Genomic DNA, 13,617 nt, shown 5'->3' with positions numbered 1-13,617 from the left:
AGGTTGAGAACCGCTGGTTTAGAGGCATTTGTCCAGAGTTCCCCTCACCGGCTCTGCCAGGCGCTGTTAAGTTTATTTCTTAGCAGCGTGGTGACCATGGTGGGCCCTACGTTCAGAGTGAGAAACACCAGGTGGGGGTGCAGCTGGGCCCTGGGTCTCCCACACTACAGCCGTGTTGGAGCCATGCAGCTGGTTTAGGGGGCTGCCAGCAGTGCACCCCCAAGTAGGGAGGGTCTTGCTCTGAGAGCCACACCACTCACCCACCCTGACCCGCGATATCCAGAGCCCACGTGCAAATTGCCCTGGGCACACCCTACATGGCCGAGGGTAGAGGGTTTCAGAACAGAGGTACTCAGGAGGACAAGGGTGTCCAGAGGGACAGGCATATCCAGAGGGACAGAGCTGACCAGAAGGGTGTAAGGAGCAGAGGGCGTCTGGGTGCCAGGCCCTCCTTCCACGGGCTCAGCCATAAGACATTTGTTGTGGTTGTTTAAGTCCCCAGCTGCCTGTTTGGTTTCCAACAAAACCCTGCGAGTTCATGGGTGTTCTCAGAGCCGGGGGTGTGTGTCCCCAGGTCCTGGCAGGTTGAGTCAGGTTCCTGTGGCCAGTCCTGGGGGCCTGTGCAGAGGTCAGTTCTGCCCCACAGTGGGAGACGGTGCCTCGGACACAGGCGTCACATCAGCACACACAGAGGATGGAGGGGTTGCCCCCTAAAAGGCACCTTCTTCCTACCTAGGAAAACATCTTTGTTAAACTGCACTTTGGGTGAGGGGGTCCAGAGCCCACCGAAAAGCTGCCTTCAGCGCTGACCAGCAGCCTGGTGGTCCTGGGCCCAGCCCCCCGCATACTCCGGTGCTGGGTTGGCCCAAGGCCGGGTCCTCACCTTGGCTCCCAGGGCTGAGCACCCAATAAAGCAGCGGTTCTCAACCTTCCTAATGCCGCAACCCCTTAATACAGTTCCTCATGTTGTGGTGACCCCCAACCATAAAATCATTTTCATTGCTACTCTATAACTGTAATTTTGCTACTGTTATGAATCGTAATGTAAGTATCTTTTTGTTTTCCGATGGTCTTAGGCGACCCCTGTGAAAGGGTCGTTCAAAAGGGGTCGCGACCCACAGGTTGAGAACCGCTGCAATGAAGTGTCAGCAGGCAGGGAACTTCAGGGCACAGGCGTAACCACGTGGAATCTGGACGAAGTCTTTGCGAGGGGACGTCTGCAGCCCTTCCCCAGGCCTGGTCTCTGCGAAATCCCTCCTTAACCGCCCCTCCCGCTACCTGATGGATGGGCCAGGCTGTCCAGGAGGGTTCTCCACGGCCCCACCCTGCCCCCACCGGCCCCTCTGCCCTGCAAGCCCTGCCCCCACAGGCAGAGCCTTGCGTCACCTCTCACTGCCACCTGGCTGTGCTGGCATTGGAGGCCGGGGTCAGGGTTCTGGTTGAGCGCCTCCTGGCCCCTCCTGCAGCCAGTCCCAGGGACCCCACAGGCCAGGCTGGGCTCCCCGCTCCCCTCCTCTGCGCCCCAGCAGCTGTCCTTAGTGACCACACGGGAGCGCAGCTGCCAGCCTGGCCACACACCCCTCCCCCAGGAGTGGTCCTTGCACAGCCATCCTGGCCCAGGGTCCCCAGGGGCTCAGGTGCAAGGAGACACTGCTCACTGGGTGGGACAGAGGCCACCCCAGCTTGGAGGCCTCGTGCCCACTGTCACAGGGTCTTGTGTTCCCATAGCCACGTCCTGTTACCAGAGTGACAGCTCTGGGTGGGCACATAGCTCACATCCTAGCAGGTACGTGCGGCTCTCCGGGTCTACTCACACAGCCCGCCAGCCAGGGGGCGCTGTAGCCTAGCAACATGGTTTCCATGGGAGCAGAGCTGGCGAGCTAACCAGAGACCATGCCCTTCACCTTGGCAGAGGTAGCCAGACCACCTTTGTTGTGGCCAGCGTGTTGGGAGCCCATCTGCACCTCACTGCTCAGTGGTTGGCCACCCTCCCTCCTGCCGTAGTCTCAGGTGTGTCACACCTGGTCTGTCCCAGATGAGGTGGCACTCTGGGCTGGGGATACCAGGGGAAGCCCTGCCTTGCTCCCGCTATGTCCAGGATGATAGCCATGGGGTGGCCTCTGCAGCTTTTGTCCAGCCGCCTGTCCCCAGCCATCTGTCCCCACCTGCCTGTCCCCAGCCGCCGGTCCCCACGTGCCCGACAAACAGCAGACATGCAATCCTCTCCAGCCCAGGGCCTGGCCTCTTGTTCCCGTGACCCTCCCCAGGTCTGCATTTGTCCATTCAGAAGTCCTCTCTTCAGCAGAGGCCTGGCCCTTCTGTCTGGGGTGTCCAAGGGACACCCCCACATATGCACACCTGATTCTGGGCCAGGCAGTCCAGCCCTCCCAGCGGACTGTGATGTGGATGAGGGCGGCACCTGGCCTTCTCGGGGACGATCAGTGCAATGGGCCTGCCACAATCTCAGGCCCGGAAGTCACCAGGAGCGCCACCCCTGCCAAGGGCCCCTGCAGCACCCGCTTCCAGCACGGCATGTTCTGTGCTCTGCGTCGCCCTGGCTGGAGCGGGCCCGAGTGGACCGGCTAGATGCCTGGGGCTCCTGCACCAGCCTGGCCCCCTCCCCAGACCCCCAGCACAGGTCAGGGCAGCTCCATCCTCGCGGCTGCTCGGGCCCGTGGCCCTGGGTCTGCCACTGCGTGCGCATCCTCCTCACCCCGCTTCTCCATGAACCGCCCCCCGCCCCGTGCCCTGGGGGTGGTCTGCTCTACCCAACCTCTGGGTCTCAGAGTGGAAGCCACAGGCCCCAGTAGCCCACCGTGTGACCTACCCCCACCCCACCATCCCCTCCAGCACAGCACAAGGTCCTGGGCCCCACCTCCCACGCCCACCTGAGGCTGGACCTCCGGCCTGCAGCCCCTCGCCCAGGCCCACCCACCACCCCGGCGTGGCCCCAGGACCACCATCCCCATTCTCCTTGAAGAATCCCGTCCCCTCGCCATGTGCTCTGTGCGTGTTTAGTCCCAGCTCCCAGAGGGTGCTTGGTACACGCTTGCTGAACGTGGAACTTTAATCCAGCCCCTGCCCAGTCATAGACGTAGTTACGGTCCAGCTGGCGTCCGAATGGAGGGGGACCTTGTGCATGCCACAAGCAGGGCCCAGGGCTTTGGTTGTGGCTGTCAAGCTGTTTCCCATGGGAGCTCATCAGCCTCCGAGGAAGCAGGCAGGATAGTACGAGCGTCCAGGGCTAGCACAGGCCTTAGTAGGGCCTGGAGGGCTGGGGGCGGAGGGCAGACCATGGGGTCCTGCCCCTGGCCCTTCCCTACTCCCCAGGTTTTCCAGCTTAGTCATGCCCATGTCTCCTTGCGCTGTGTGAGCTTCTGAGGAGCAGTCCAGGAGACTGCACAGAGGAGGTGGCAGGGTGACCTCAAAGGACATGCAGGACCCAGCCTAGCAGACGATTCAGAGCATGGAGGCAGAAGTCACAGCAAAGGAGGATGGGGCGGGGGTGGGGGGGGTCCCTTGGGGGTTGAAGGGCTGTGGGACAGGCAGCTGGGGGCAGAGCCCCAGGGAGAGCCTGGAGGTGGCCAAGGGGTCAGGCCATGCCCCCCACCTCGGCCCCGCCAGTGCAGCCCTGTACCCCGCCGTCCCTAAGGAGGGTCCTGACTCAGCTGCCACCTTCTCCTGATGTGGAGTCTTGAGGACCAGAGCAGATGTGGCAGCCAGTACAGAGAACGCTAGTGGACAGATGAAGGGGTGGCCCGGGGACAGACGACAGCCAGCCGGTGGGGCTGGGTGGGGCTGACCAGCGGGCAAAGAGACGGCCCCGGGTTGCAGCGAGGGCACTAGCAGGGCGCCTCAGGGAGGGCCCGCCTGCAGAGTTGGAACCAGCAGGACTTCGTCCCTTGGGGAGCAGGGGCTGTGGCGCCCTGGGGAGAGAAGGGGCCAGCGGGCCGGCCTTGGGGGGGCAGGAGGCAGGTTTTGGCCAGCGACACACTGGGTATTTGAAGGACCTGGGACAGGATCCGAACGAGCTTGTGTGTAGAGCAGAACTAGGCTGCATTTGGAAATGGTGGCCCCTGGAGCCCCGTGGGGTGCTCTGTGTTGCCGTCCCTGCCAGGGAGGCCGGGCAGGCAGCTGCTCTGGGACAGGCTCTGGCACGAGGCGGTGATGCCCGCCTGCTGCGCGGGACTGGGCCCCTGCCACTGAGCCACGGGCCTGGGGCTGCCACTTACTCAGAAGAGCAAGTGTGGGCCAGGCAGGCAGGAAGGGTCTGGACCTCAGCACCCTCCCTGCGACACACGTGTCCTTGGCCCGTGCACCAGCTGCTCTGTTCCCAGAAACAGGCATTCCTCCCTGTCCTGAGCCTCCCGAGCTGTCCATCCCCCCTGCAGGCCTGTCTTCCATGGAGTCCACTCAGGGATGGATAGCAGAGGGCCGGGCTCCTAACACTGTGCGGGGTCACAGGCCCTGTGATGCTCCAAATGTCCCAAATGGGGACAGAGGGTCAAGGAGCAGATCCTGCCCTCTCCACACCCCGACACCCACCGTGTCCTGCCCTGCAGCCACATTCGGAGCAGCACGGGGACCCGGTGACTAGCGGAAACAGGATGCGTCCCGGCGGGCAGCCCCAGCGGAACGTTTGTTGAATGACTACAGAACTGCACCCTTGGACCTCAGGAGGGGCAGCTCTCCCCCAAAAGCCTTTCCCACGGCTCCATCAGCGCTAGACCTGCCCTGTGGGACACACCTGGTCCCCGTGTGCGATGGGGGAGGATGTGCGAGCTGGGTGCCCAGACACTGATGCACGGAGGGCGGAGGCTGGGGCGAAAGGCCCTCATTCCGCTGCATGGACTTGCTACTGAGGGGATGCCATGCCTCTGCCTGCAGGCCTGGACGTGCTCGGGAGGCTGCATGGAGGCGCCTCTGGAGGCATGGGGTGCAATGGGGTCTGGAGACTTGGGGGGGGGGTCACAGAGCAGCTGGGGAAACACAGGCTCCTGATCCCACAGTCGTCCCCACTCTCGCTCAGAGGCCTCGGACCCATGGAGGGAGCAGAGGCCTCACCTCCCAAGCAAGGCAAGGGAACAGGGGCCTAGGGAGGGGTAGTCAGGCGGGCAGACCCCGGGGTCCGGGGGCAGGACTCCTCCACCAGCCTGTCCATCATGGGTCACGGGCACCGGAGGGCCCTCGGCCCCAGGCTCACCGACACCCCTACAGATATGCTAAGGCTCCCACCCAGTCCAGGTTCTGGCTAGAACAGGGTCTTTGAGGCCTGCCGGCGGCCCTAACCTGGCTGGCACTGCCTGCCTCCAGCATGGGCTGAGCCAGGGGAGCAAGAGCACCTGGCGAGTGCCCACCGTGCCCACCCCATGCTGGCGCCTGAGGACTCCACCGGGGAATACAGGTCTCTATCCTCCAGGGGCCCCGCTTTGGGGCGGGTAGGGGGGATGGGCCTCCCGCAGCGGTTGGCAAGGTTTTGGGGCTGCCCACCCCAGGGTCTAGAATCTTCCAAGGCAGTTTCAGGCAGCCTGGGAACTCCTAGTGGTGCGAGTGGGGGCGGCTTGGAGCCAGAGGCCCTGCTGGCACGGAGCAGCCTGGGGAGGGGCAGATGGGGGTGGGGCGTGGCACGCAGCCAGCTGTGGTGATGGGGTAGGAAACACAGCTGGGCGCCCAGAACCCAGAGGGGGTGCCTGGAGGGGCTCTGAGTCTGATGGTGAAGACGTGGGCCTGAGGCAGCAGGCAGATGGACCAGCAGGTGGTCCGGCTGGGAGGGCCTGGGGCGCTGGAAGCCAGGCTCGGCCCCTGCCCCACCTGGCCTGTGAGCTGCAGCCCTCATCCCCGTTCCTCAGAGAAGCTGGCGGGGAGGCCCCGGGTGCCCGCAGGGGGCCTTGCCCTGAGGGCCCAGTCCCGTCTGGAACAATCCCCACTGGGTGCTTGGTCCTCACCCCCAGCCCAGTAAGGGTGTCTCCCCCCACACGGGGGTCCCCTTTGGTACCCTGGCCCAAGGGCAAGCCCTGCAGACGGCTCCCCAGGAGGAATTGGGGGGCTTCCTAGCCTGGCGTGGGGGGCGGGGTCAGGGCAAGAAGAGGCTGGGGACCTCAGCAGGGGCCCAGCTCTGCTCCTGAGCCTCACTGGGGGGATGTGGGGGGGGGCGTCTGAGAGGCATGGTGGGAGGTTTCTCGTGCACACCGTTCCCCACAATGCTCTCTGCTAGACAGCCCACCCGGGAGGTTGACTGGCTCCCCCTGAGCACGTCCTGGGACCCCCCTGCTCCTCCCCCCCTCCCTTTCCCCTCCCATCCCAGCCCCCTCCATGGGGCACAGAAGTCATTTCTACAACACAAACCACACACCCCTCCCCACTTACAGCTGGGGGCGCCATCAGGGAGAGCATCTAGTGCCACCTGGGGGAATGAAGAAGAGGTGGCCGGGGCAAGCCTGGGGCAGGCGACTGGTGGGGAGCCACGGGGGGCTCGGGTGCCCCAGCTGGGTGGGACAGCCCCCCGTAGGTACGACGCCCTGGCTGGCCTGGCACAGACTGGACAAGGACAGGGTGCAGGGAGCCCTGGGTGTCCCTGTGGCCCATAGGTGCTTCCCCAGGTCCCACCGCACAGGATCTGAGCCCTGAGGCCCCCGACCTCATCCCCCAGCACCCTGGGCCCCGGCCCCTGACCCCTCAGCCTCGGGGCCCTCCCTGCACTGTGTGGCACGTCTGCCAGAGGCTCTCCACCCGTCCGGGCGTGTAGCGGGGCCCATGAGGGGCTGGTGGCTCTTTAACCACAGGCTCCACACTCCTGCCCCAGGCCAAGGGGCCCAAGGGCAGAGGCTGCCTGCCTCTGGGATGCATTTGGGTGTTTGAGGAACTCCTCCCACAGCCAGCGGTGTGGGGTCTCCTGCCCTGGGTGCCTGCAGGGCTCAGGGGCAGACAGGTGACAGCCTCTCTCTTCTCCCTGTGACAGGAGGCGGGTCCCACGGCAGCCGAGGCATCCCCGCCAGCACCATCATTGATGTGGACAGCGTTGCTGGCTCGGCACCCGGGCTCGGCCGTGGGGTCCCGGGTGTATGGACAGGCCCCCGGAGGTCACAGGCCAGCAGGCCCCCAGCCTCAGACCTCCCTGGCCTGAGCCCTGTGCCAGGTGGGCCCGCCAAGCCCAAGGCCAGCCCGCACCACGCTACCTTCGTCTGAGGCCGCCTACAGCCGTTCCCCTGTCGGCCTTCCTCCTACCCCTCCGGACTGAGTGCGCATCCAAGCTGCCCATCTGGACCTGCGTGTGGAAGCCCAGTAACCTCGTGGGGTCCCCCAAGCCCATCTCAAGGGTCTTGGAAGGGTCACCGCAGCCACCACGCCCTTGGGAACCAAACCAGGAGAGGGCGGAGGGTCTGGCCTCGGACACGCGCCACGGCTGGCTCAGAGGCTCCTCGGACCCCGCCCCTGCCCCTGGTGTTCAGCCTTCCCTCAATAAAGTGTCTTCGAGGACCCCCAAGCGTCGGCCTCGTACTGGGTGCTGGGGTCCCAGACCCTGTCCTCCAGGAGGCTTTGTTGCCAGGGGCCTCCGTGAATGTGTCGGGAGAGGGGCTGGGACAACGGCTCTTGTGCTGAGGTCCAAGTGGGACTCAAGGCCAGGCCCTGTGGGAAGCGACCCTGCAGGTCAGGCCTGGCCTTGTCCACTTCACACCTTCCCCTGCCGGTCAGCGCAGGCGCTCCTCTCCAGGATGAGCTAGGAGAGCCATGAGGTCAGCTGGTCACGGCTCTGCGGCTATGAGCCAGGTCTCCTGCCAGGGCTCTGGGCTGCTGTGGCTCTGAGGGCACAGCGGGGACTCTTCAGGATGATGAGCTCTGTCCCCCTGTTCTTGGCCTCACTTAGAGGGATGGTCTGGCAGGGCCTGTCTGTGGAAGGAGTATCTCAGCGGAGACCTGACTATGAAGACGCCCTGGGAAAGTGTCAGGGCCGTGCAAAGGCCCTGAGGCTGGAGTGAGTTTGGTTGCAGAGGGCTTGAGCTGAGTCAGGAGAACATGGGTGGCAGGCCAGGGGGCAGGGTCATGGCGTGGTATGAGGTTGAAACAGATAGAGATGGTGCCATCGGCCCAGGTTGCCTCGGTGGAACCCCAATGTTGAGCAGCTGAATGCTGAGGGGCCCCCACGTCCCTTCCTCAGAGATCATGGAGAGGGATGGGGGCTTCATCTTACCAGGTTTGTCAGGGAGGGCCTGAGGCCTGAGGGTGCACAGCGAAGCCATGGGATTGTCCTGGGTGCTTCCAGGGAGTGGCCCCCAGTGAGCAGTGCTCTGAGCAAAGCCCAGAGGAGGTGTTGGAATGAAACAGAGGGCCCAGCCCCCTCTCCCTCTCTCTGCACAGATGGGAAAACAGTACCCAGACAGAGTGCTATTTGGGGGCACACAGCGAGGCAGGTGCAGTGCCAGCCTCCCCTGTGCCCCACGCAGGCAGCCGAGCTCACTCACAGGAAACTGAGGCTTCCCGGAAAATGCAGTAGAGGTCCCCACGGCAGCTCGGCCCCCAGCCCCCAGCCTGCCTTCTGGGCAGGGAGGGGCAACTGCTGCAGCTGCGTCGGGGGTCGGTGCCCCCATTCCAGTTCACAGAGGGGGACAGCAGTACTCACAGACCTGGGTGGGACCCCAAGCCCCTAGGTACCTGGCTGGGACTCTGCTGGGGACCAGAGAGGGAGCCCAGGGGAGGAGAGAGGGGACACTTCTGGGCACCCCTGAGGCAGGGCAGACTGGTGGGCGGCTCTGGTCCTGCCCCTCCCCCAGTTCTCTCCTGAGGGCCGCCCCACCCCCACCCCAGGCTCATGGGGAAGAGCAGAGAGGTCCCCATCCTGGGTCACTGTTTGCAACACTCGGCCCAGTGCACACCCCCTTCTCTGCCTGGCCTTTTGCTGGCTTTGGGACCAGCACCCTATCCCCCAGGCCTGAGCCATCAAAAGAGCTCAGTGGTCATAGCTGCTCTGGTTATGAACAGTTCACAGGTAGGCGGTGAACGGCCCTGTTGCCGCTTGGGGACTGGAAGCTGGGGACTTGAGTCCAGGCCCCTGCCTACCATGTCATCATGGAAGACTTCCTGGAGGTGGCTTCTAAGCTAAGACCTAAGGACACTGTCAGGTCCAGCAGCAGCGTGGCTGAGGCCGGAGGGGCCCGCCGGGCCCTGTGGGCAGCAGATACGGGGGCCACGTGGGCCGGCGTGGAAGGCGGCCAGGGTTAATCATTTCCAGGCAGCCTTGACCCCCACCTGCCCTGGCTGCCCTGCTCCCGCCTCCTACTCCCCTCACGCCACCTCGGGAGGAGCCATGGGGCGCTGGGCCTGGGTCCCCGGCCCCTGGCCCCTGCTCGGACTGACCCTGCTCCTGCTCCTGTTGCTGGCGCCTCTCGGGGCCCAACCGCAGGCCGGCGGGGTGAGCGCTGACCCCATCCGCTGTGGCCAGGGGCTCCCTGTGCCCGCTCCGGGTCCTGGGGCTCAGGCCAAGGCAGGGTGTGGAGTGGGTGAGGGCCCAACATGGTGAAAGCTGGCCTTTGGGGGTGGGGTGGGCATGTTGGGATGACCTCGGGGACAGGGGGCATGGGCTCTGTTGGGTCCGGGTGGGGGACAGGGCCTCTTAGGGCCTCTCAGCTGCTGTCTCGCCCACTCCCCAGAATGGGCCCCCAGGACGTGAGCCTGAGGGTGACCCCGAGCCAGCCTTGTCTAACCCCTTGGGTTCGGTGCGAGAGGGTGGGCATGGGCCCAGCTGAGGCCTCAGGACATTTAGTGTCCCCGGGTCCCTACTCCAGACCTGAGGGCTCAAATATGGAATCTGAGGCCCACCTTCTCGGCTCCTCCTAGAACCACACGGAGCCCCCAGAACCTAATGCCACAGTGACCCCTGGGGCCCTCACGATCACTGTCACCTCGGTGACCCACATGCCCCCAGCCGTGAGCGCTCCAGAGGCAGAGGGACCCCACGGCGGGGGACTCACCTCTGCACCCGGGGTGGCCCCCTCCAGCAGCAGCAGACCTGGGGGCTCAGGTGGGTCGGGGGCCTTCCTGGAGGAGGTGGTGGGCTGCACCTGGAGAGGTGGGTTGGGAGGACCTGGACAGCTGCTGGGGAGTGGGGTGAGTGATGGGGGGTCAGGGGTCCTCCAGCACGGGAGTCCCTTGACCCCGGCCGCCTCCCCAGCAGCGCTCACGGAGGACGGCCGGCCCTGCAGTTTCCCCTTCCGCTATGGCGGCCGCATGCTGCACTCCTGCACTTCGGAGGGAAGCGCCCACAGGAAGTGGTGGGTCCCGGCGGGGCAAGGCCTGCAAGCAGACCACCAGCCTCCCCCCTCTGGGCCCCACAGCCCCCGTCCACCCTGCCTGCTCCAGGCTGAGCCCGGCACACGGCAGGTGTCGTGAATGAATGAAGGAGCCCACGAGTGAGTGAGCGAGTGAGTGAGTGAGCGAGTGAGTGTGAGCTCCAGTACAGCCAGGGCAGGTCTCCGGTCTGGGGCCCCCACGTCACTGCACACATCACCCCCCAGGTGTGCCACAACTCACAACTATGACCGGGACAGGGCCTGGGGCTACTGTGTGCAGACCTCCACGCCCCAGCCGGGCCCAGGTGGGTGCCTGGGAGTCTGGGAGGCCTGGGTCCAGCCTAGGAGGGGCTGGGCCTGGTGGGCGTCAGGGTCAATGGGCTGATGGGGACGGGGTCCTGCCTGCAGTGCGGGAGGGGCCTCCAGGGTGGATCCCACTGCAGGCCTGGGGAGCCATTAGCATAAGGGACCTCAGGATTGTGGAGGGTGGACCCCTCCCAGGCAGGACCCTGCCCTCTCTGGTGGCTGCTTTGGCCATTGCCGGGACCAAGGCACCCCCTGGTGGCCAGGCCAGGCTCTGCGGCCGCACGGGCAGAGTGGACGGGTGAGGGAGGGCCAGTGGGGTCAGGAGGGTGCAGTGCTGGCAGCCCTGCTTACGTGGGCCCCAGGGCACACAGGAGTGGACCATGCTGCCTGAAGAAGTGGGGTGTCAAGTTTCCAGGGTGCCGGGCACAGAGTCAGAGGCCCGCTTGCCCAGCAGGGATGTGGGGAGGTAGGGGAGACGTGCACCCCCTGCCAGGGCACCCACACCCCCAAGGAACCCGGAAGGGGCGCCTTTAAGGTGGCAGGCCTGGTGGAGGCACTGCGAGCCTGGGAAAGCAGGGAGGGTCACGGAGTGTGAGGGATGCCGGCGTGGAGCTCTCGGACCCCCACTCCCACCCCTCCCGCCTGCCCCCAGCTGCCCCGGATCCCTGCGCCTCCAGCCCCTGCCTCAATGGGGGCTCGTGCACCAACACCCAGGACCCTGCGTCCTACCACTGCACCTGCCCTGTGGCCTTCACCGGCAAGGACTGCAGCCTGGGTGAGTGGGGCGTGGGGGCCGGGCGGCCCTGGGAGGAGGTGGGTGGGAGGTTGCCTGCTGCATGCAGGGGGCGGGGCCCTGCCTGGGGGCAGTGGTGTGCAGAGAGCAGGGGACTCACAGTGCGACCCGCAGAGAAATGCTTTGACGAGACCCGCTACGAGTACATGGAGGTGGGCGACCGCTGGGCCCGTGTGCACCAGGGCCAGGTAGAGCAGTGTGAATGTGCGCGGGGCCGTGTCCAGTGCGAGGACACACGCCACACAGGTACACGACGGCCGGGGCGGCAGGTCAATAGCCTTCCCAACGGGTGTCCCCATGCCTGGTTCCCACCCAAGGGGGAGGGACCCCCCCCAGGGTAACCCTGATGCACCTGGCCCTTTGAGGCCTGAGGACTAGCTTCTGAGCCCTCCCCCAGCTTGCCTGAGCAGCCCATGCCTGAACGGGGGCACCTGCCACCTGATCGTGGCCACCGGGACCACCATATGTGCCTGTCCCCCAGGCCATGCTGGGCGGCTGTGCAACATTGGTGAGTCGATGGGCCCCTGGAGCCACGTGGGCTGGCCTCCCGGCCCTGTGCTCTGGGAGCTGGGTGTCGGGGTGGGCGCAGCCTGGGCCCAGGATCATCAGTGGTCCACCATGCTGCCCACAGTGCCTGCACAGAGCTGCTTCATGGGAAATGGCACCGAGTACAGAGGTGTGGCCAGCACAGCGGCCTCAGGCCTCAGCTGCCTGGCCTGGAACTCCGACCTGCTATACCAGGAGCTTCATGTGGACTCGGTGGGCGCTGCGGCCCTGCTCGGCCTGGGTCCTCACGCCTACTGCCGGTCAGCACTGGGCGGGCAGGGTCCATCCTGGGGGGCGGGAGGTGCTTCTTGACCTGGCTGGCCTGGGAGTGCCTGACCGCTCTGCCTGGGAGCTAGCTGCCCCAGGGAGGAGGGCCGGGCTGGGGAGCAGGCCCACGGGCCCCAAGGCCGCTGTATCCATCTGCAGAAACAGCAAAAAGCTGCTGGGGGAGGGTGTGTCAGGAGCCCCGCCCTGCTAGGTGTCCCCATGTCCCTCTCTCCCTTCCCTCTCTGAGGGGCACTGTGACACCTGCCCACTCGCCTCTCCATGCACTCCAGGAACCCGGACAAGGACGAGAAGCCCTGGTGCTACGTGGTGAAGGACCACGCACTCTCCTGGGAGTACTGCCACCTGGTGGCTTGCGGTGCGCAGAGCTGGGGTGGGCAACGCTGGCCCCACTCCTGTTGAGGTCACAGCATTTTGGCCTGTGGCCCTCCCCACCTCACCCCCACACCTGGCCTCTTCTCTCTGGAGGCCCACTGAGGGATGGGGAAACTGAGGCTCACTGGAGCAGGGCTAGTCCAAGGCCATGCAGTGGGTTGGCACCAGTGGTCAGAGGGGCCGGGCCGGTCACCAGGTCCTCTGGGTGGCCCCTGCCCAGCCTGAACCCTGCTGGGAAGGCCACCAGAGGTGATGAAATGCGGCAGAGCACAGCGTGGGGGCCCCTGGAGTCAGACCCTGGGGTGGGCAGCTCCGTGAGGCCAGCTGCCTTCTGGCCCCCATGCCGCAGCCTCTGACCATCCTGGGATTGGCTGCTAAGAGGGACATGAACACCTGCCCGGTGTGCCAGGCCGCTCTGGTTCCCACAAAGCCTGTGACTGGGTTCTCCCCATCCTACAGACGAGGAAACTGAGGTTCAGGGAGTAAGTCATGTGCCACGAGGGCGGCGCTGGGCCTGAGCCCTGGACCCCCTTCCAGACGAGCTGCCCGGGGTGGGGCCTGCGGACCGCGGAAGGTGGGTGCAGCCCGGGGCTCCGGGAGGGGCCCTGGGGGTGTGACCGGTCACCTGTGCCTTCAGAATCCCGCACCAGAAGCGAGCGCCCACCCACCCAGGTCCTGCTCACCCTGCCTGGACCCGCCCCAGCTGGACGCCAGGCGTGCGGCAGGCGGCACAAGAAGAGGAGCTTCCTCCGGCCTCGCATCATCGGCGGCTCGTCCGCGCTGCCCGGCTCCCACCCCTGGCTGGCCGCCATCTACATCGGGAACAGCTTCTGTGCTGGCAGCCTTATCCACACCTGCTGGGTGGTGTCTGCCGCCCACTGCTTCTCCAACAGGTGAGCGGCTCCGGTCTCAGAGGCCCAGACCCCCACGCCATCCCTCAAAGCATCCCGCATCCACCCCCACGATCCACCGCTCCACCCGCCACCCATCCATCTCTCACCGACCCACGCAGCCGCCATCTGCCACCCA

At 65.6% G+C, this 13,617-nt stretch overlaps 2 protein-coding genes across 12 annotated transcripts in view; both read left to right on the top strand.

The window, feature by feature from the left end:
• The window catches only part of RGS12 (regulator of G protein signaling 12), a 121,207-nt gene extending 112,469 nt beyond the window's left edge, over positions 1-8,738 (top strand). For 5 of the 7 annotated variants that reach the window (XM_019658013.1, XM_019658014.1, XM_019658018.1 and 2 more), the window contains one exon: positions 6,959-8,738. In XM_019658013.1, coding sequence (XP_019513558.1) covers positions 6,959-7,185 — 227 coding nt within the window. In that variant the 3' untranslated portion in view covers positions 7,186-8,738. The remainder of the gene's footprint in view (positions 1-6,958) is intronic. The other 2 variants (XM_019658020.1, XM_019658021.1) reach the window with 2 other exon arrangements.
• A 485-nt stretch (positions 8,739-9,223) lies between these two features.
• Positions 9,224-13,617, top strand: part of HGFAC (HGF activator) — an 8,342-nt gene continuing 3,948 nt past the window's right edge. For 2 of the 5 annotated variants that reach the window (XM_019658024.1, XM_019658022.1), the window contains exons 1-10: positions 9,224-9,406; positions 9,832-10,015; positions 10,166-10,265; positions 10,509-10,588; positions 11,242-11,364; positions 11,497-11,628; positions 11,780-11,890; positions 12,014-12,188; positions 12,486-12,586; positions 13,226-13,481. In XM_019658024.1, the coding sequence (XP_019513569.1) occupies positions 9,302-9,406; positions 9,832-10,015; positions 10,166-10,265; positions 10,509-10,588; positions 11,242-11,364; positions 11,497-11,628; positions 11,780-11,890; positions 12,014-12,188; positions 12,486-12,586; positions 13,226-13,481 (1,367 nt within the window). In that variant the 5' untranslated portion in view covers positions 9,224-9,301. The remainder of the gene's footprint in view (positions 9,407-9,831; positions 10,016-10,165; positions 10,266-10,508; positions 10,589-11,241; positions 11,365-11,496; positions 11,629-11,779; positions 11,891-12,013; positions 12,189-12,485; positions 12,587-13,225; positions 13,482-13,617) is intronic. The other 3 variants (XM_019658026.1, XM_019658023.1, XM_019658025.1) reach the window with 3 other exon arrangements.

Source organism: Hipposideros armiger, unplaced genomic scaffold, assembly GCF_001890085.2.
Source record: "Hipposideros armiger isolate ML-2016 unplaced genomic scaffold, ASM189008v1 scaffold_282, whole genome shotgun sequence".
Classification (NCBI taxonomy): Eukaryota; Metazoa; Chordata; class Mammalia; order Chiroptera; family Hipposideridae; genus Hipposideros; species Hipposideros armiger.
This window is presented reverse-complemented; position numbering and strand designations above follow the sequence as displayed.